At 45.4% G+C, this 21264-nt stretch overlaps 2 protein-coding genes across 5 annotated transcripts; both read right to left on the bottom strand.

Moving 5' to 3' along the window:
* Positions 1 to 6958: 6958 nt before the first annotated feature.
* Positions 6959 to 8146, bottom strand: LOC120701167 (mucin-2-like). Its single transcript, XM_039985310.1, has one exon. It carries the CDS (start codon positions 8144 to 8146, stop codon positions 6959 to 6961), a length of 1188 nt encoding a protein of 395 aa, XP_039841244.1.
* A 5001-nt stretch (positions 8147 to 13147) lies between these two features.
* Positions 13148 to 20041, bottom strand: LOC120700266 (uridine kinase-like protein 3). Of its 4 annotated transcripts, none has more exons than XM_039984490.1 (16): positions 19848 to 20041; positions 19508 to 19677; positions 19298 to 19389; positions 19010 to 19079; positions 18807 to 18922; positions 18353 to 18449; positions 17878 to 17957; positions 17503 to 17697; positions 17276 to 17359; positions 17053 to 17113; positions 16418 to 16478; positions 15366 to 15459; positions 15222 to 15294; positions 14199 to 14281; positions 13700 to 13890; positions 13148 to 13563 (listed from the first exon to the last, which is right to left on the bottom strand). In XM_039984490.1, exons 2-16 carry the CDS (start codon positions 19668 to 19670, stop codon positions 13554 to 13556), a joined length of 1470 nt encoding a protein of 489 aa, XP_039840424.1. In that variant the 5' UTR covers positions 19671 to 19677; positions 19848 to 20041; the 3' UTR covers positions 13148 to 13553. The 4 variants fall into 4 exon arrangements, with proteins under 4 accessions (XP_039840424.1, XP_039840425.1, XP_039840426.1 ...); XM_039984491.1 differs by having other exon boundaries at positions 19508 to 19757; positions 19848 to 20035; XM_039984492.1 differs by having other exon boundaries at positions 19508 to 19674; positions 19848 to 20035.
* Positions 20042 to 21264: the final 1223 nt, after the last annotated feature.

Below are 21264 nucleotides of genomic sequence, written 5' to 3'. Positions count from 1 at the left end.
GGGTTACTGTAGCGCTTATGGCTAATCATACACTAATTAGGCTCAAAAGATTCGTCTCGTCGTGTACATCCAAACTGTATAATTAGTTTTGTTATTTAATTATATTTAGTGCTTCATACATGTGTTTAAAGGAGTGGTGAAAATTTTTCGTAACTAAACAGGCTCTCAGCAAACACAGCAGCAGGCGGGTGACCATGCATGGCTGACCTGACTGCCTGTACGGACCGTACTATGCTAGACGCCTGCCTGGTGGTGATGGCCCTCCCAAATTTCGCGCCCAACCTTCCTGATATTCCTGTGGTCGTTGGGGATTTGTTCTTCTATTAGAAGGGTGTAAGAGTAGTATTGTTGTTTGTGTATATCTATTTTTCATTGAATTCCTACTTTTTTATTTATGTGAGAGCCATAAATATCTTGATCCGGTTCAGGGCTTCAAACCTTCTTCGTATACCTTCTCAGGGCAACGATGCTGAGCCGTTCTTCAAGTTCTTTTTTAAGATTCCCTTGCCCTTTGACCTCTGTTTGTCAGAAACGAAGTGAAAAAAAAGGATAAGATATTACAATGGAGGCAATTGCCAAATCTCGGAGGCCAAACCAGAATGCACTGTGGCCATTGTTTTTTTTATAAAAAAAAAAGAAAGAAAGGGCAGTAGCTACCGAAGGAGAATGCAAAACGCACGGCTTCTTTAGATTAATTTGATGAAGATGAGAAGATGCGTGTTTCGTTGTGGAAGCTGGCTTGACAAGTGCCTCGCTTGATAAATTTGTTATAAAATTGGGAGCTAGCATCGAGTTAGAGAATGCCATGTGGCGCGCATCGTCGCCTGCAGCTAGCTAGTTCCTCTGGGTTTTTTTTTTTGCGGGACTCTGGTTTATTTTATTCAAATATGAAAAAAGATTAGGTCAAAGTGTTAGTGTCCGTAATCATTCTTCCCGACAACAGCAAGGATTAAAAATAAAAAATTGACAGACAGCTGCTTTTGGCCCCTGGAAGACTGGATCGCTTGCCGCTTAATTCGCGCCATCTGTATGAATAGTAGAGGTTGGTAGGTGACAAATGACACCGACGTGATCAGTCTATTATTGGCGGCCTGGTTCCTTATTCTAGCTGGGACGATTTGCCCGTCAATATAAATGGCGTGTAGTTAATAAGTAAAAGGAAATTGGCTGTATATAATGTAACTTTTGTTTACTTTCTCTGTCAATACGCCCCGTCCCCTTTTTTTAACGAAAAAAAGAAGAAGGAAAGTTACTAATAATATGCCTTTCCGATCCTGAATCATTATTAGCTAGCTAGCTGATGGTGTACCGGATGGATATGCATGGCTGGACTGACCTCGCAGCTGCCGCTATAAGGCCCCCTTTGGCGCAGGTTCGCTAGAACCAGCTTCAGATACTGTGGAAGCACTGTAGTAGTATTGTGCCAAGGTGAAGTTTAGGGCTCGTTGGCGCAGCTTCGATTTCATCGGCTTCATCCAGTGTAGCACACTATAGCGCGAAGCTAGCAAAACCACGATTCCTATCTTCGCCAGCTTCTCCACCCGTGCTGTTGGCTGTAGCTCCTCGGGCTTTGGTTTCGCTTTCTGCTACAGTTCAGCACAATGCACTATGCAGCACAGTGTTGCGACATTGTAGCACGAAGCTGAAGCACCTGCGGGCGGAGCTGCGCCAAACGAGCCCTTAAGCTGGTGAAGATACGCTTTCTAGCTTCACCACTTTTCCGGTTCATTTTAGGCCTTGATCTGCTCTGGTTTCTTGCTACAGTCCAAAACAGTGTAGAACAGTTATGCTACAGTAATGTTTGTACCACGAAGCCGAAGCTTGTTCCGGCGCAGCTGTGCCAAAGGGGGCCTAAGACCTTCCACAGCGGCCAGAGCAAATGAAGAAGCAAATGCACTGTTTGTTTGGCACTGTAGATGCACTGTTTGGCACTGCAGACAGTGGAGGCACGGGGAACGAGAAGGGGAAGGAGCATTTTGCTCCACCGGATGCTCCGGCCGCTGTGGACGGTCTAAGTTGTCCTAGACTAATCTTTTAGCTAAGTGCACAGAGAAATTAAAAAAGAAGATTCGGTAGTAGAACATGTAGGCCACAAACAAGATCAGGAGAGATCTATAGACAGCTGAAAACAACTGCATATATATGTCATTGATTTATTTGCCAACAACTATGTAATTAATTGAGTTGAAAATCATGTGCATTATACTGGTGGCATCGTTATATTTGGATCTTAATTATTCTGCCGCTTAAGGAACCCGGTTTTGATGACGAGTAGTAACAAGTTGACAATAATCACAGCAATTTAAATTTGACAAGCCCTTAATTTGGAGAGTCCGGTATATATTATATTATATTGTTGTACTTTACAGTGCACGGAAGTAACTCCCACGTAGGATTAGGATAGATAGATGGCCAGCTTACAAAGTGGTGCATCACGAAATAAAAGGGATATTCCAATCCAAAGTTGTTAGTTCACCACAAACATATAGAAAAAAAACTAGAATCTCGGTCCATTATTAATTATTTGCAACCAGACAAGTAAAACGGTTCATAAACTATATATATAAGATGATTTTGTGTAAAATAAATAATAAAATGAGCTGAGTTGCTGGTCACAGCACAGCATTCAGCATATATATAGGGTGCAGATTAAACTGCATCCACGGTCTCCAAATAAATAAATAGGCAATAGCTGGGAGAAGAGAAGAAAAGAGAAGAGAACAAAGTAAACTTGGTCCAGTTCAAGCCTTGCTTTTCCCTTTCAGAAAAAGAAAACCTTTCAACCTTTCCCTCTTCTTCTTTCAGAAAGAAAAAGCAACATGGTTATATAATTTTCAGAAAGGCTGAAGCAAAGGCGAAACGAACTAACGACAATGCGCTTTAGATGGTGCAATCATAATCACGCACTTTAGGCAACACTACCAATATATCTTGGCCTGCTCGTTACTTTAGGCAACATTCACAAAAAGGCCTACTTAGTTCCATCTCATCTTTTCTTTTTCCTCTCATTTACAGCCAACTTATATATATATATATATATATATATATATATATATATATATATATATATATATATATATATCATTTTCCTGTTCCTAGTCGATTAATTCCATACATTTATATATGCTCTTAATTAATGTCTTTTTGATTCAGGAGTAAACCAAAAGGAATGTGAATTCTTTTTTTCTCGAATACGCAGGAGAGCTGTGTATCTTTGTATTAAGAAGAAGAAAAAGGTCCAAATACAAAAGGAACCACTCCCCCCCTTGGACCAGAGAGGGGAGTAGGACTTACATCACTTCTAGGACTATTACAAGCAAAATAAGGGGCAGGACCTGACCACAGATAGTAACACAACTAACACTGTTAATAGGATGCTCTCCCTGATCCCAGGGCAGCAAGGCCCTTAGCACCACAAGCAATCCAGGAATGCGATTCATCTTTGAAGGCTTGTAGAGCAACTTGAACACTTGGAGCCGATCCATCAAAAATGCAAGAATTTCTATGCTTCCATAGAGTCCAGGCTCCAAGAATAACCAGGGAATTGAAACCTTTTCTATTCTGTTTTGGTACCTTTCTCCAAGATTTTCTCCACCACTAAGCAAAGGATTTGGCTTGTCGAGTGGGCACCAAGGAGGACAGGTCCATAGGTTGGAGAATGCCTAACCAGAATTGCCGGGCGAACACGCAGGAGGTGAGGATGTGCTGTGCTGTTTCATCCTCCTGATCACAGAGAGGGCAGCGGGCTGGATAGGGGAGCCCCCGTTTTTGGAGCCGATCAGCAGTCCAACAGCGATTGCGAATAGCCAACCAAACAAAGATCTTGCATTTGTTGGGAGCCCATGATTTTCACAAACGTTTCCATGGTTCAAACTGAATGGAACCAATGAAGAAAGCTCTATATGCAGATTGCAAGGAGAAAGTACCTGAGCTTTCAAACTTCCAGTGATGCTGGTCTACAGAATTGTTTAACTGAAAATCAGTTAGGGCATCCCACAGTTCCAAATACTCCACAAGTCCACGCAAGCTTAGCGCCCCCCTGATATCAGATACCCAAGAATGATCAACCAAAGCCTCAGCCACTGTTCTTGCTTTTCTTACCCGTGCTGGAACAGCCTGAAAAACAGATGGTGCAAGGTCCTCAAGTCTGGTTCCCAGCAGCCAACGATCAGTCCAAAAAGAGTGTTTTCTCCATTGCCCACAGTAGTTACTACTGATATAGAAAACAGTGCAGTAGTATTAGGATGGACTGGTATTTCAAGGCCAGCCCAAGGGCGATTTGGGTTGGTCTTTTCAAACCAAAGCCAACGCATTTGGAGTGCCCACCCCATGACTTCAAGATTGTGAATGCCTAGTCCACCCAGGTCGAGTGGTCTCATAACTTTCTCCCAAGCAACTAGACAGCAACCTCCATTTGCCTCCTTCCGTCCTTTCCAAAGAAAGCCTCTTCTTATCTTATCTATTGCCCGGATAAACCATTTAGGGACCTTGAGAGCAATCAGCAAGTAGACTGGGATGGCGGTGAGAACAAATCGGACAAGTACCGCTCGACCAGCAAGGTTCATGAGGGGGACCTTCCATCCAGGGAGTTTATTTGCTATTTTTTCAATCCAGGCTAAGAGATCACCTCTTCTTAGTTTCTTGTTGGAGATAGGTAAACCGAGATAGGTGGTTGGAAAGGAAGAAGTTGTGCAATGTAAGGACTGGCTGACCACTTCCACAATATCACCATCACACTGAATAGGAATGACGCAGCTCTTTTGGAGGTTGGTCTGCAGTCCGGATGCCTCACCAAAAATCTATAACAAGTCTTTTGTTAGATGCAAATCTTCTGCTTCGGGGCGAATGAATAATGCTACATCATCAGCATACAAAGATAGGCGCTGCCCAGAAGAATGAAGGGGTCGTAGCAGACCTTCTGATTCAGCCTTTGTAAACAAACTATTCAGCGCATCCATTACCAAAATGAAAAGCATGGGAGAAAGGGGATCTCCCTGTCGAAGCCCTCGTTGGTGAAAGATGAAATCCCCTGGTTCACAATTTAGCATCACTTGAGTTGAGGCTGAGCGGAGCAGGTTATAGAGAAGACTGCGCCAAGTCGCACCGAAGCCTAGGTGAGAGAGTATTTCAAGAAGAAAACTCCATGATACTGAATCAAAGGCTTTAGAAATATCGAGTTTCAAGAATAGGCTGGATATCTTGCGACGGTGCAGAACTTTGATGGTCTGTTGTACTAGCATAAAATTGTCATGTATGCATCTTCCTTGTATGAATGCACTTTGATTAGTTGCAACCATGCTGTTCAGATGGGGGGCTAGGCGATTTGCCATGAGTTTTGTTACCAGTTTTGCAAAACTGTGCACAAGACTGATAGGTCGATAGTCTTTGACTTCCAATGCATCTGCCTTCTTGGGAATTAGAGTGATGAATGCAGAGTTGAGCAGTTCCAATTTCCTCGAATCTCCCTGCTGTAGACTCCATATGGCTGCCATAAAATCCATCTTGATTATAGGCCAGCAGGATTTGTAAAATTGTCCCGTGTAGCCATCTGGGCCTGGTGCTCTATCAGCTGGGAGGGATCTTATTGTTGCCCAAACCTCCTCCTCTGAAAAAGGCAGGTCAAGGAAAGAGAGATCGGTGCCAGTTCTATGGAAGGCCGGCAGGTCTAGGGTAGAAATCCTAGGGACAGCAGTGCCCAGCAAACCATTGAAATAATCAAAGAACAGCTGGTGTTTCTCCTCTTGACCAGTGATAACTTGATCACCATCTAATAACTTAGAGATGAAATTCTTGCGCTTGCGGAAGCTAGCTTGTTTATGAAAAAAGGAGGTGTTTGCATCCCCATCTTTGAGATATCTGACCCGGGAGCGAAGGCGGGCAATAGTTCTTTCCAGGGAGGACAAAACTAGGCAATGTTTTTTGAGCTCTTTTCTCAACCAGTTCTCTTCCTGTGAGAGGGAACGGTGATCTTGGGCAAGTTCAAGGTGATAAAGAATATGCCGAGCAAGTGCTAACTGCTCCTTGACGTTGCCAACACTTTTCTGGCTCCAAGATTGTAGAGCCTTTGTTAGTCGTTTTAGTTTGATGTATATTATTTCAAGAGGGCAGCAAGGTTGCACTGGCTGCTCCTAGGATTGCTCCACTGTTTCATGGAAACCAGAAAGACACGGCCAAAAACTCTCAAAATGAAACCTCTTTTTTCCCCGGATTCCCTCTCGTAGACCAAGGACCAGAGGGCAATGGTCCGACATCTCAGTGGCATAGCTCTGTAGCAAACTTTCCGGATATAGATCTTCCCAATCATTAGTGCAAAGAATTCGGTCCAGTTTGACAAGAGTTGGTGAATCGCGCTCGTTCGACCAGGTGTAACGTCTTCCAAGAAGTGGGAGCTCTTTAAGGTCCAGATCATTCACAAACCGGCGAAAACGTCCCATCATAGCTCTGTTAATGTTCTCATTGTTCTTGTCTTCTGAGCTGTAAATCATGTTGAAATCTCCGGCCAACATCCAAGGCCCGGAACAGTTGGCTCTCACTTCTCGAAGCTCCTCAAGAAAGGCTACATTTTCAGTATCTTGCTGCGGTCCATAGACTCCAGTAAGCCACCAAGCCGGTTCATCATTGTTACTCAGTAAAACAGACACAGAGTGACGGTGGACAAGATGGTGGTCGACAGAGAAGGAGCCATCACGCCAGGCCAGGAGAATTCCACCTCTTGTTTGCTGAGCAGGGAGGTAAACAAAATGCACAAACTCAGGGCCGAGGAAAGATGCCACATCACGATCAGATATATGTGCAAGCTTTGTTTCTTGAAGACAGACAACAGCAGGATGTGATGTCTCGACCACTTTTCGTAAGTTATCTCTTCTGTTTTTGTCATTCAACCCACGTACATTCCAGACCAAAATACTAACACTATCCATTGACAGGAAAAAGAAGAGCATGACCAGAAGGGAGAACATCAGACCACTGCTACAGCGGTCACAGCATCAAACTGCTCTTCAGTTGGTACTGCCCAGCCAAACAGTGCAGAGAGGGCAGCTACATCATCACGGCCCAGCAGGTTGTTGTAGGACTTGACGTACCAGTCGAGACATTCATCAGAGATTCTTCCTTCCTTGGTGGTTAGACCTAGCTTTCTGCAGACCGTGGAGGCCACGGCACGATCAGTTTCAGGAGGCAAATTTGCCAACCTGCGGCTGCGTCGAGGCATGGTCACAGGCCCCTGTGTCTTTTTTCTTCTCTTCTGGACTGCCGGGATGAACTCAGCAGCAGGAGTGGTTTCGACTCTTCTTCTTGGAGTACGACTGTAGACGATCAAGTTGTCTGGGAGCATGCGATGAGGGAATGCTGGAGGATCAGCAGAGGTCTCCGTCGTAACAGATGGGTGGACCGGAGGCAGGATCTCAACAGTGAGCTCTGCAGTCGCCGGAGGAGCGTCAAACGGTAGTGAAATTTCCGGAGACGCGTCCTCAACGGTGATCGCAGGAGGAACTGGAGAAACGCCTACCACAGCCACAGAAGGTGCGTCCACGCTGGCAGTGGTCGCAGCCATCAACTGGGCTGAACCAGCAGCAGAAGTGATCACAGGTGGAGTAGAATCCGGAGATGCGTTCGCGGCCAAGGAGGTGATTGCAGGCGCCCCAGAGGCAGGGGCAGCACCTACGATGGTCGAGTCGGGCGCCGCGGCAACAACCTCTCCAACGGCACAAGTGAAGGAGGCCGGCGTCGAAGAAGCGGCGCCCACGGAGGTCGAGAGCTCCCCCAGGGGCGCGCCGTCCGCAGCAGTGTCCATGGCCTTGGCAGACGCGGACCCCAACAGCAGCGCCAAAGCAGCAGCATCCCCAGTGAGGCCAGACGGCGTAGAAGGAGCTGAGTCTACGGTGGTGAAAGCGGACGCCACGGCATGCACGGATGTCGTCGGATCAACAACTTCAGTAATTGCAGGGGGCGGGATCGAGGCTGGCGCCGCGCCGAGCTCCGGAGTCGCCGACAACCGTGGTGCAGGTGCACGCACAAGAGGCAGTGCAGGATCCAGAGGCGGTGCGGGAGACGAGGTTGTCGAGGTAGTTGCTGGAACCGAGGGGGCAATTGCAGCGCCCAACAGGGCGTCACCCAAAGCACCGGCCTCAGCTCGTGGGTTCGCCATCAATACGGTGGCTGTCTCAATGGCCACAGCGCGCGGACGAGCGACCCAATGCGTGGCTCGATGGTGAGATAAGGGCGTAGAAACCGAGACGCCACCTCGGGACGCCGCAGTGCATGCAGCGGTCGTGGGGCCCAGTCGCATGTGGACCGGAGCGCGTTGGGACCCGCCAGACGGACCAGACGCCGGAGCAGAGGAAGATGACTTGGTGCGCCCATAGTCACAAAGTTCCTGGGTCGATCGGGTCGAGGAACGGGGTCGAGGGTCGAGGGTCGTCACTTTATAAAATTATGGTACGAAGGGGGTATACATCTATGGAACGATAAATTATTATGTGGGACGCGACCCTGATTCATCGGGGTCGATACTTCGGGTCGATAAAGACAAAAACTATATATATGCTACTAATGAAGAAACTAATCTGCACAAGCATATAAGAAATATATAAAAAAGTACATTTAGATCATGCAATACGTACTCAGCTCATTGTCTAATAAAAACCACATCAATCCACTATACTTAACCTCCTTATCCCAATTAAATCTGCTAGCAATGGGGCTGCGACCCCTTTCAAACCGGGACACGATCCAACCTTGAATGGGACACTGACCCTCTTCGACCCCGACCCTCGAATCGGAACGACGTTCCCGGGTCGAGGGACGAGGCATCGACCCCGAATCCTGTGACTATGGGTGCGCCGTTTCCACCGCCGTCGATGACCTTGATCACCACCGGCGGAGGGAGGTGGCGGTGGAAGTTGATCGTCCTCCACAGGGGCACCGAACGCCGCCACCCGAACTTGGACTGGGTAGGAGAGAGCATGCTGCGATTGATCCCCATCCACGAAAGCCATCGCCGGCTCCGGGATGACGAGATCAATGGCCGGAGGAACAGAGCTTGGGTCAGAGCAGTGAACAGCGAGCCGAAAAACATCACGTTGGACGGCCGTGTCCGGATGGATGCCGCAAGGAACGCAGCAACTGCCCAAGATTTGGGAGGCCGTCTCCAAATCCCAGGCGTGTGCTGGGATGCCCAGGAGCTCGATCTCCGCCGCATGAGGGAACCGGGCCGCCGAAGAACCGAGGAAACGCGACCAGCGCATCACGTGAAGACATCCTGGCGGGATGGAGAGGGGGCGACCCCCATTGTAGATTCTTGTGGCTAAGTGCTCATCAGGCGAAATCAAGAGGTAGCTGGCTGGTCCGAGAGGTTGAATGGACAGCAAGCCTTCCTCGATCTCAAACCGATGAGCCAACTCAGGAATGATGGAGTCAGCCAGGCCGCCGGGGTTGTCGGCGATGACTGAGAGGACGAGAGCACGTCCGGCGAGGTCCTCCTCCCTCCGAGAGATAGTGTTGGAATGAGTAATGACGCAACGCGGCCGTGGGGGATGGCTGGCGTCAGACGACTGGCGATCCACATCACTCGACAGAGAGGCAGGCGAATCACCAGAGCTGCCGGGGTTGGGGGGTGTTGCCGAAGTCGAGTTGTCGCGGTTCCTACGCTTAGCACGGGTCTGCCGCCGGCGCCGACCAGAGCCAGCACCACCAGCCGCAGGGACCGACGAGGTACCATCGGAAGGCCGCATGGCAGAGGTAGCGACAACCGGCCTCCAGGCCAGTACGGGGCGCGACCTTGCCGCAGGGGGAGTGCGCCGCGCCGGGCAGTCATAGGAACGGTGACCGGCCTCCCGACAACGAAAGCACCGGGTGGAGGAGCGACAAGCCGCCGCGCGATGTCGCGAGGAGAAGCAGTTGAAGCACCGGCCATGGAGGTCGACCGGGACCGGGCGACGCGGGCGGCACTCCAGGCGGCGCAGCTCCTTACGCGTGTGCCGGCTCACCGCGGTGCACCAGCCCGCCTCATCAGGGCCAACGCGCGGAGACGGCGGCCGGACAGGGACATCCTTCAGCACGATACGTGGGGAGACGGCGGCACCATGAGACTTCACGGGAGGAACCGGGCTCGCCGCAACCGCAGCCGACGAGGGAATTGCCGCCAGAAGCACGTCCCTGAAGGATAATGGAGAGACGCCGCCACCGGATTTACCAGACGGGGGGGTGTCCTGGCACCAGCGAAGGTTCTTGCGACGTCCAGTCACTGAACAGGGAGGTGTTCCTGATGTCAGCAGGGTGGGAGGAGGGGAGGTGGCCGCCGGGTCCGGAGTGAACGACGGCGGGGGGCTGCTGGGGTGGATGGTGACATCGGGGAAGGGAAGGGGAGGCGGCGGGGGAGGTGGGAGGGTCGTCATCCTCTACGATGCACACCTTTCAGCTTGTACAGTTCAGGAATCATTGAATGTGAATTCAGATTATTTGGCACAATCCAGTACTGATTAAATGGAGTAGAACCAATGCAAACACCTCCTCTTTAATAAGGGGTGCTTTCTTTTATTGCCAATAAAAAAAGACAACCATGAAAGAATCGCGTGGTACTGCTGGATAAAGAGGTTGAGGTTGTTGCGTTGGCCTTTTTCAGAGCAGACGTAACAAAAAAAAGGTGAACTAAGTAACGAATTCAGATATACATATGATTTCCTTCGTTCTCTCTCATTTGCTGATGAGTGGACTAGACATGCACATGTGGATGTGGTGTAATTTCAGACGGAAAGAAAAAAAGAGTACACACGCTTTGGAATAAAGCATCTCATACCATGGCATCCCATGAATTTTTTGCGTGTATAAATACAACTCACTCAACGCACCGCAATCACAAGCACTTAGGTAGGTCTATCCTAACACACATCTAAACTAGCTAGCACTACTATATATGAAAGGGTCGTTACATTCAGTTCGAAAATTCTTATCTCAGATGGTTTTCCGAGTCATTGATATGTCGAATATCTCCATAGATTAAAAAAAATGTATGAGATAAGATCTTGTTTCTCATCCCGTGGTCCTTAGTTGATCGTGTAACTATTCTTTTTTAAGATAAGAAAAGTCCAGTTTACACTCTCAATCTATCATACAAGTCTGATTTTCAACATCTAACTACAAAACAGATAACAGAGATCATCCAACTGTCAAAACCGGACAATTTAGTCCGATTTGAGGGTTTTTTAATAGAATAGGTTGGAGATAAGTAGCATATATATATTACCATGCAACTTACAATCTGAAGTTCTCTCAAGATTAAGGCCCTACTTTTGCAATGGCTCCGGCTCCTGCAGGAGCCATGCCAAATATTTTATATGATGAGGAGCTATTTTTTAGTGAAAGAAAAAGAGCCGAAAGTGTTTTGGAGGAGCTACAATTTTGTGGCTCCAAAAGAAGCCCAAGGAGTCCTCCCAAACACCCCCTAAGATGCATGCACGGGTACTTGAGGACGTGGGTAGGCTATTCCCTCCCATCTGTTTGATTATTATGTTGGAAATACATATGATGTCAGCAAAGAACAAGTTCCTATACTTGTACAAGAAAAAAAAAACAAGTTCGGTATATCATGGTTTTTCCTTCTTCTTTTTTTGACAAAATTGATGGAGCCATATTACATATGCTACTTGTTCTCACAATTTTGTCACACGATGGCAACTCTTTTGGAAGCTATCTAGCCAATCATCATCTGATTAACTTGCCATCACATGGATACACCCTGCTGTCGTTTGTGGAGATGATGAATCCTATGATGGATCAGCTGATCGATGATGGCGCCGGGCACGTGGCCGCGAACGCGGCTCCTTCTGTCATCCCGACCGGCTACATGGTGCCTTCTCAACATACTCTTCGGATCGATCAGTTCGGGCAGACGGGCACTAGGGCCACACGAGCTTACTCTTCGGATAATACCCGAAACCCGTATCCGAAAAATTTGAGCTCAAAAAACCTTAACTCTAATTCGGGTTCCAATCCACGGTACCCAAAATTATTACGGGTAATTCGACTATCAAACCACGGTACCCGAACTATCCGAAAAACCCGAACAACAAGCCAGCCCAAAAATATCATTCATTCCAGCCCACCCACCAAACCCCTTCCTAAGCCTAACTCTAGCCAGCTCCCGTGCCCGTGTAGCGCCCCTCCCCCCAGCCCCCCACTCGATTCGTCGACCCGCCGCCCTCCTCGTCCTTGGTCCTTACCCCTCGAGGCCCCGACGGGCCGACGCCCCCGCCACTCCCGCGCCCCGCCAGGCGCTAGTGCAGTCAGCATCCCGCCCCGCCGGTCTCCGAGGCACCTCCAACCTCGACGGCCCCGCCCCAGCCCCACCCCTGCCGGTGGTGCAGTCGGCGCCACCACACCGCCGACGCCCCCACCGGTCTCCGCCACCGCGGGGTGCCCTGGCCGAGCCGCCGCCGCCACCGCCCCTACTGCAGGCTATAGCGCTGCCCTTCGGGTAGTTCGGGGTTACCCGAACCCGAATTTTCGGGTACCTGAAATGTCGGATTTTCATTTTTTCGGCAAATTTCGGATGTCAATTTTCAAAATTCAAAATTTTAAAAATCCGAAAAACCCGACCCAAAATTTTCGGGCTACCCGAATGCCCACCCATAGGTCGGAGTAAGGAATTTTGATCTTTCGACAAAGGTTACTAGCACGCATGGAGAATGCGAAAGAGCGTGTAGCTCGGTGGTAGCGCTGGCAGTGGCCAGCCTGCCCACCCGCGTTCGATCCTCGGCTGGGACGACGTGCGGTGTCGCACCGGGGATTATTTCCCCTGAGAGGACCGGGCACTGTGTAGGTAGAGTGTGTGTGGGGTTGCGTGAGTGCGTGTGTGTGCCGCGGTAGACGCGTTCCGAGATTTCTCGAGCAGTCTCATCTGTGTGTGAGCGTGCGGTCAGCACAGATGCCTATACGAGTCTTACATGATGGGCCAGTGCTCCTGGCAACTTTCAAAAAAAAAGCATGGAGAATGGAGACCTGATCAGAGTTGAAGACAAATCAAATTAAGCTGCTTTCAGTGGTCCCAAGGAAAATTTAATGGTTGGCGGCTGCCTTTTTAAGGATTGATTTATATGATCCTCCGGGGCCTGTGAAACAAGAAATGCTGAACACGCATGACACAGATGGGTACAAGAGAGACTAGCACCTTTGAAGGTTAACCCGGCGCTGCAAGTTCCAATGAACATCTTTTCCTAGTTTACACGAAAGCAATACCATCATCCCCGTATTGTAGAGGCTGCTGAACAAGACCCTCTCTAGTTCCGAAATGGGCTGGAGACGAGGTTTTGCTTAAGAGATGAGACATCCCATGCCACCGGAAAATGGAATGGCTCCAATTGTATTAAGAAGCGAGCTTAAGAGATGAGACATCCCAAGACCCTCAGTCTGTAATGTTCTATGGTACACAGTTACCGGTAACGAATACATTTGATTATAATTTGGGCATTCCAGAGTTTTGAAATGCAGACATAAGTTTCTCAAAATTTGGAGATTATGCCACAGCTGGGGCTTGCTGTGTCTGGGAAAAAAAACTCTCACAAAAGCCTGCACGGTTTAACAAAAAAGAACCTGTCAGCCCCTTGCATGCCAATTTTCAAGGATATGTTCAGCTAAGTGATAATACTTGAGTCTGACGAAATGAATTAAGACACTTGTAATAGCAAAACAAATAGCAGCTCACCTGACACGATTTTTATCATCGCAGAACAAAGGAGTTGATGACTGATAATCGTCTGTCCCAAAGTATCTGTCTCCAAACTCACCCATTCCAGGGATCACACGAAAATCGTCGTTTAGACCAAACTCAATCTCCGATGTCACAATCTTCACTCTTGGGAATCTCTTGCTCACCACATGCACTCCTTGGGGAGCCTGGGATAGCAGCAAAACAATTCCAGTGATGAGTTTTATGGTTTTCACCACTACATCCGAAGGTAATTGAGGCCTCAGTTAAACATGCGACCATCTATAACAGTGATGAGAAACTAAATTTGATAACTTCACTGAAGGATATATTCTCAGTAACACTAGTAGTCGCAGTTACCAAATTGCTTCAGTGGTATTAACAACAATGAACATTAAGCGCTGAAAGCCACAGTTTTACTATACTTAAGAGATGAGAAACACACCTTTTCCTATATGTTAATAAAGAAAAATGCTCAGCACTTTAGACAACTTACTGAAATAAGATTGAGGAATATAATATTTGCTTCCTGTACACCCTTCTTCAATAGAAGAGAGATGGCTTGAACTGCTGAATTTCCTGATGAACATGATTAAATGAGATGATATTAATATCCAATAGTTCATGTTCCCCCTCAATGACAAAAAAAACATAAACCCTACAAGTAAATTTAAGATAACACACGTAATTTTATGCCATTTGCCAATAGTACAGAAACATATATGGAGAACGGAACTTTTTTCTCCATAGCTGCTATAGAGAACTCGAGAAATTTATATAGGGAAATTATGCCTTTTACTTTTAAATAGAGAGCATTGAAGTGCCTCCCGTGTCCTGTCTGCTTACTAAGTAAAGGCTGCTCCAGGAAAAAAAGCTTGGTCAGTGAAGATTTGAGCCCAAGAATTGGCTGACTACAACTCAGCTGGAGCTCGAATAGCTTGAGCTTTAAAAACAGCCTCAGTGGCCAGCACTGGTGGATGCTCATTGCAAAAAGTTCCATACAAGGATTGCTTTGTTTACAGATTGACCCCGTTGACAAATGGGTTCTGCAGTAAATCACACAGGCTTCGATGGGATATAATAAAATTAGGGAGATAGAAACATTCTGCAGAAATGTTCTGTTCTTAAGCTAAGCTGCTTTTAGAAGTGTTGTTTCTGTGTTAATGTGTCAGCATAATTTCAGAAACTGCTGCAGGGTCTTAAAATATTCTTTAATGCAGCTTAATATATTGAAATCACTGTCAGGAGAAGGTATCCACTGAGAACCACATCACAGATTGATGAAACAGTATGAAATTTAGAATCTGCTAATCAACACAAAGTTTATTATAAAAAGAAAACTCAACATCATCGTATTAGTTTAATGTCTTCTAAACACGAAAAATACAGGCAAAGGGATGCATTGACAGAATGGTACTCATGAGCATAGAGGGGAGCAGGCAGTTGAGATTTTTATTATTTCGGTCCAATGAAAAGTAGTGTAGTCCAGTGCGTAGGTATGTAGGAAGGCACAACAAACCTGTTCCCAGTATGGGGTCCAAAAGCAGAACATGCCTATTTGCAATATCTTTGGGTAAATTCTGATAGATGAGCTGCAAAGAGATTTAGATCTCAGTAATTTGACTCAACCTAAAACATGAGGCAAAAGTCGAATAAACCAGACCTGTTGCCCATTGTCTCCTTCCCTATGAATAAGAATCTTCCCGATCTTTATACCTTTACAGCAAGCCCGTAGTGCATTCTCCATGCTTTCGCCACTGGAAAGCAATTGTAGCACATCATCAGCAAAATGCAATATAGATGCCTTAACATGAACTAAATTTCAGTTCGCTAGTGGTTTAGCTAAGCATTTTTATAAATAATGCATCTATATTGCATTTGTAGCTAGAATATCATACAGCACATAAATGAGACTGAAAACTCAAGTTGCAGTCCAGCCCCGCAAAATAAGCACTTGTGACGGACGCAGTCCAGCAGCAATTTGTTTGTGCCCTAGCGATGGTCACTCCGCTAAGCCTAGCGGACAGAAGCACTGGTCCACGGTAGCCGCGAAGAACCCGCAATCTAGCGCTACAAATATGGCCATCGACTCTGAGTTCCTGTTCGTTCTGTAACCCATAAGGACTGTGGTGGCGGCGATCTGTTAGGCTGCCACTACAAGAGCGCAAGGCCAAATGGGTGAACATGAGTACCATGTTTTCGAATTTTGTTGCAACCAGTTCGAGCAATCTGTAAGCACTAAGCAATTTGTAGACATGTATATTCATGTTGACGCTAAAATCACTGAGAAAGAAAGTGATGGCTGTAGGGAGCACAAGCCGAAGTACTTGCATAGTTCTAGTAGCGTGCATGCAGAAATGCATGCAGGCTTTGCGGCGTAGCAAAGGCCACAAACTCATGCTGTAAGCGTGGTTGGAGTTCACGGTCAGCCACGAGCCCGCAAGATTAGCTAGCGACAAGATTAGTGAGTTTGTGGCCCCGCCCCACCTGCAAGCTGACTGAAAACAATGTTCAGTACTACCAATAAAATCTGTGAAATGCTGTTGTATCATTTTTGCACAAGCTGTCTAGGGCATACTATCAGCATAATTATATCACTGGGATACTATCATGGTATAAAAAAAATAGGGAAGTTGTGTTGTGTGAGTGCCAATCGTTAGCTCAATTAGAGCCTCAGAAAGCATGCAAGGGAAATATTTTAGAAAAAGTTGGTACCTTCTAATCACTGAGATACCACACAATCTTTTGGAGAACTCCACACCAGTGTAAACAGATCCTGAACGCATAAGGAAGTGCATCATGGAAGATACATAAAGCACTGACCATAAACTTAAAGAGTGCAAGCACATTTAAAATCTTTAAATCAGTTTGTTACAAGAAAAAGGAATTAAGGATTATGGAGGGAGATAATCATTGTCCCCAATAACCATAAAAATAACATCTACTATTTGTACCAACCATGTCAAACTTGTCCTATGCTGCTAAAGCATGGAATTTTGAGTATGCAGGTAAGTCTGTCAACTGCGGACCAAAAATGGAGGTACTCTGGCTATGCCAGTTTGGACCAGTAAAAATATAGGTTCGGGGACTTTCCAATTAACTTAAGTATTAAGATCAAAATCCTAAGCAAATGATCAATATTTTTTGCTTGTGTGCAAGCTAATAGAAATAGCTAGTAAGGACAAATCATAGTAAAGAAGGAAATAGAATGATAACAGTGGTGCCATGCAACGATTTTGTCAGATTCAAGAACCATGAAAGCTTTATACTTTGCTGTTTTCTCTTGAAACATGTTATAATTCATATGCACTACAAGAGCACAAGGAACTAACCACTGCAATACTACTTACCAGTCGGAGTGATGACTTGCTTTTCCTGGAATGGAAGATGACCAAGACCATGCTCGACAACCTATTTTCCACAAGGAAATTCAAGCTACCATGTGAAACCAAAGGGCAGACCCAGTGCCAGAGGCTCCCACACGAGTGGGGTCTGGGGAAGGGAATATACGGGCAAAGCTACCATGTGAAACCATATAAAAGAAAACTCATCAATACATGTATATATACTGACCAATCGAATCAACCGATCAGCGTAAAATATGAAATCATGTGTTGCTGTGGCAGCATCCCTTATAATTGTGTGCATGCCTCGTATCTGAAAGAAAGCAGCATGAACAGGCCAACAGATATACAAAACGAAAGGTAGTGAAAGAATTGCATATTACATTCAATTTACTACAGTGAATCAAACAACAGGCAGCTTTTTAAAAATAGAAAATATATGTGAACATCAGGTACCTGATAGGTAGTCTGAATAACATACAAATTGGGGTGTACTTTACAAAGATCATGTTGTCCAAGTTTAGTCCGTATATGCTGAACAATTAGGTCAATTGCCACATCATTATCTCCACCTCGTGGGATAATAATATCAGCATATTTCTTCGTTGGGAGGATGAAATCTTCGAAAGCAGGCTTAACAAATTTTGAGTACTGCAGGCAAGAAGTGGCATTCAATGATAAGATTAGCAAAATTGTCAATAAGAGTGTACATAACAGGTAGTCTAATCTAGGAATCAATGAACAAAAAAAACATTTTTAGATGAATAGGGTGTAAATGTTGTTAGATGGGGGAGGGGGGGTTGTTGCGATAGATGAAGGAAGCTGTATAACCTGATCTAACACAGTTTTGATATCTCTACCCTTCTCAATAGTATCACGACGGATCCTCCTTGTTAACCGTACATCAGCATCTGAGAAATCAATAGAAATGAATGCAACAAATAACTATACTCATGAAACAGATTAGTGCATACTGAAATTCTAGAGTCTACTAACAGGCAATACTATGTTCTCAACATGTGACACTGTCTGAAACAAAAGTATGAAAAGAAATCAGTACGAACATGACAATAAAAAGAGAAATTCTTACTGCTATGTCAGCAAGGATGTTACCGAATGTGAACAGTGTATCAAGTAAGCATGCATGAATCAGAATAAAATATTCGTTGAAATTAACTTTGTAAATGAAATAATTCATAGAATAAGTTTTTATTTCAACAAAACATATAAAAATGAATTTCCAGAATATCAATTAGCAAGAGAGGGACAGCAAAATATCATCAGCTTATAATGCAAATATTGATACCTGTATCAACGAAGATCTTCATATTCATCAAATCCCGGAGGCGGGAATCATGAAAAACTAGAATACCTTCTAAAATAATGACATCTGAAGGATTAACCTGGCAGCAATCGTAAAATTAGGGGTGCTTGTAAAAATAAAGTATAACAAAAAATGAATAAGTAAGGTGAAGAAATCGGCAGAAACCTATCTCTTTTTTTAAAAAAAAAGGTACGGAATTGATGTGAAGAAATAAGGTGTTGTCTAGGTAACACTACAAACTCTTTTAACAATAATAGTTTTCAAGCAAGTTGTAATTGGCTGAATTCAGAAATTGAAAATTCTTCAGCACAATTTGCAGATATTGATTGGCAATTTAAAGCTGTGTATTAAGAGTTTTATAGAGCTCATGACTATGAAACCCTCAGTTTACCAGGTGGGGTGGATTACAAATAGCACTAAACTTAAAGAGTAGTACCTTTCTTGCATTTGGGACACTCTTGTATGTCTTGAAGTTGTAATTAGGAATGTCAACAGCTTTGCCACGCTTCAAGTTTTTCATGCACGAGAGAAGTAACTCTGTATCGAATGCATCTGAAATTGGAATGGAAACAGCAGAATAATCAGTGAAGGATCTCTTGGGACCAGGACAATAAATTCTTGTGAAAGGATGGATTCGACCTGGATGATCAAAGTTATAATCATGAACATGGATTAGCTCCTGATCAGTCAGTCCATAGTAAAAGGACTCCTGCAAATATATTGGAGAGACAGTCTCATTGCTCAAATATATTAGTGAGAATAGTGTCACAATAATTTAGCATTGAGGAGTATAGTTTGCTTTCAAGCAAGATATCATACTAGGTTGGTCAGTGATGCTGAACTTGTATTTTTAGTATAATGCACAAATATATGCCGCAGATGGGAGGTTAGATCAGAAAACATAGCCAAAAGCAGCAATGCACCAACCTGTGTAACAACCACCACGCGCTGATCACGCAGCTGGTCGATGATCATTTTGCATACGGTAGTTTTGCCTGAAGACGCGCCCCCAGCAACACCTGCACCCAAAGCCGCATTAGAGCGTGCTGCATTCAGGGGCAACCAGCTACACTAATGGCGTGTCCTCCTGTTGAATACACAGCAAAGGAAATTAAAAAAGCAATCAAGTATACTAACCAATAACAAAGGGCTCCTGGTGGCCATTCTCCAGGCCTGACGTCGTCGGTTGTTCCTCAGCGCACATGGAACCTTGGATGTTGAGCTCGTCCAAACGGAGAGCGGAGTAATGGACCCCGGCGGCGGCGGCATCAAGCACTTGGTCCACCGATTTGGAACCCATATACCTACTGATTTCACCAGGGGTGTGTCAGGCAACTCCGCGAACGTGCTCGACGGCAGAAGAAAGAATTGATCTTAGGGGATCACCCTAATGGCGAAGGAAAGATTCAATTTTTATTGAGAGCAAGAGGGGAATCCATCAACGGAAGCAGAGGCAAGCTAGGATCTTGTTTCTTACCGACGCCGCCTGGGAGGAGGAGGAGGAGCGGAGAGGGGTGGCGCAGCAGCCGCGGCGGAGGGACGGGTGGATCTAGATCGGGGAAGGGGGGAGGTGGAGGCGTGCTCGGCGCGGCGGGCGGTGGAGAGAGGCGAGGGATCCGCTTCTACTGACAATAATTAGGGAAAGCCGAATGAAATACGGGACACCAAAGAATGCCTCTTTAAATTCTCACTTGCATATATATAAATATAAATATAAATATAAGTAAATGGGCTTTCCTTTCCGTCTTGGCTTGCTGCCTAGTACTGGAGTATATAACTTTCCTGTTGGGCCCTAGAAAATCTACTATTATATATTGTACATGGTAGTCCCTCAAAAAAGATAAAGAAAAACTACATGAGTACTCCCTTCTTTTTTTATCTATAGACAGATGCAATGATTAAAGTAGGAAGAGATAATTAACCTGATTTTGAATCTTCAGGGATTTTCAAAGGCACTACTTTTACATCAAAGACTCTTTTTACCCCGGAGACTATTTTGACACTGAAAACATGCAAAATTTGACAAGCAAGGTTGAAGGCACACACCTCAAGCGATCAGGAGTATTTTGTGGATCCAAGGCGACAAGCAAAAAAAAAAAGTATCAGTTTCAGTCTCAGTGGGAGTTTCATGAGCACAGATATCTAAATTGGAAACTAGGTAACCATGTGAGATGAGTTTTATGGTGATGAAACTCTCCTCACATTCCATAAAACTCCACGTTTCTCTCTCCTTGCCACATCAACAAAATTAATAATATTTAATGTCATAAAACTCTCTATGAAACCCATTAAAACTGGCCTAATGCATGCGCGTACAACTAATTAAGTTGTGTTGATAGAGTCACCTTTCCTAGGGTTAGGACATTTTATCTGCAACATCATTACATCAATCAGCGTGGACAGATTAGGATGAGATTGCCCAGGCGAACACTGGCATGCATGCTGAGTCAGCTCATGCGTGGCACCAGGAAACTGCCCACTATTGGATTCGATCACTGTACTGTACTGTACTGTACTGTACTTTCTCTGCTTCTTGTTGTGTTGTTTGTGAGTATACCGCGCAGCACGCGAATTTCGAGTTTGTTCCTTGACTAAAGTTTTAAATCTCCGACAATAACTTCCACTATCTTCGACTATAGCTGTTCGAGAGAAATTTAACTAAACTTTTTCATATACAATTTAATTTTTAGCTGCCGCTATAGCTCGCTATAGCCGGTTATAGTCTGTTTTTTTGACATCGATAGCTAAATGATTTAGCCCGTTATTTAAAACATTATCTTTGACCCGTCGAATGAATATAATAGCTAGCTAGTATCTTTATTCACCTTAATACGCAAATATATCATTAATCATTTTTCCTAGTCGTCATCTAATCTTTGGAGCAGCATGGGCGA

The sequence above is a fragment of the Panicum virgatum genome, chromosome 3K (assembly GCF_016808335.1).
Source record: "Panicum virgatum strain AP13 chromosome 3K, P.virgatum_v5, whole genome shotgun sequence".
Lineage (NCBI taxonomy): Eukaryota > Viridiplantae > Streptophyta > Magnoliopsida > Poales > Poaceae > Panicum > Panicum virgatum.
This window is presented reverse-complemented; position numbering and strand designations above follow the sequence as displayed.

Bases quoted from the DNA above. Each gene is read 5' to 3' on its own strand.
- LOC120701167 (XM_039985310.1), bottom strand. From the start codon at position 8,146: ATGGCGAACCCACGAGCTGAGGCCGGTGCTTTGGGTGACGCCCTGTTG.
- LOC120700266 (XM_039984490.1), bottom strand. From the start codon at position 19,670: ATGGGTTCCAAATCGGTGGACCAAGTGCTTGATGCCGCCGCCGCCGGG. The intron at 19,080-19,297 runs GTTGGTGCATTG...ATATATTTGCAG, and splicing joins GCGTGGTGGTTGTTACACAG to GAGTCCTTTTACTATGGACT. The intron at 18,923-19,009 runs GTCGAATCCATC...TTCCAATTTCAG, and splicing joins TTATAACTTTGATCATCCAG to ATGCATTCGATACAGAGTTA.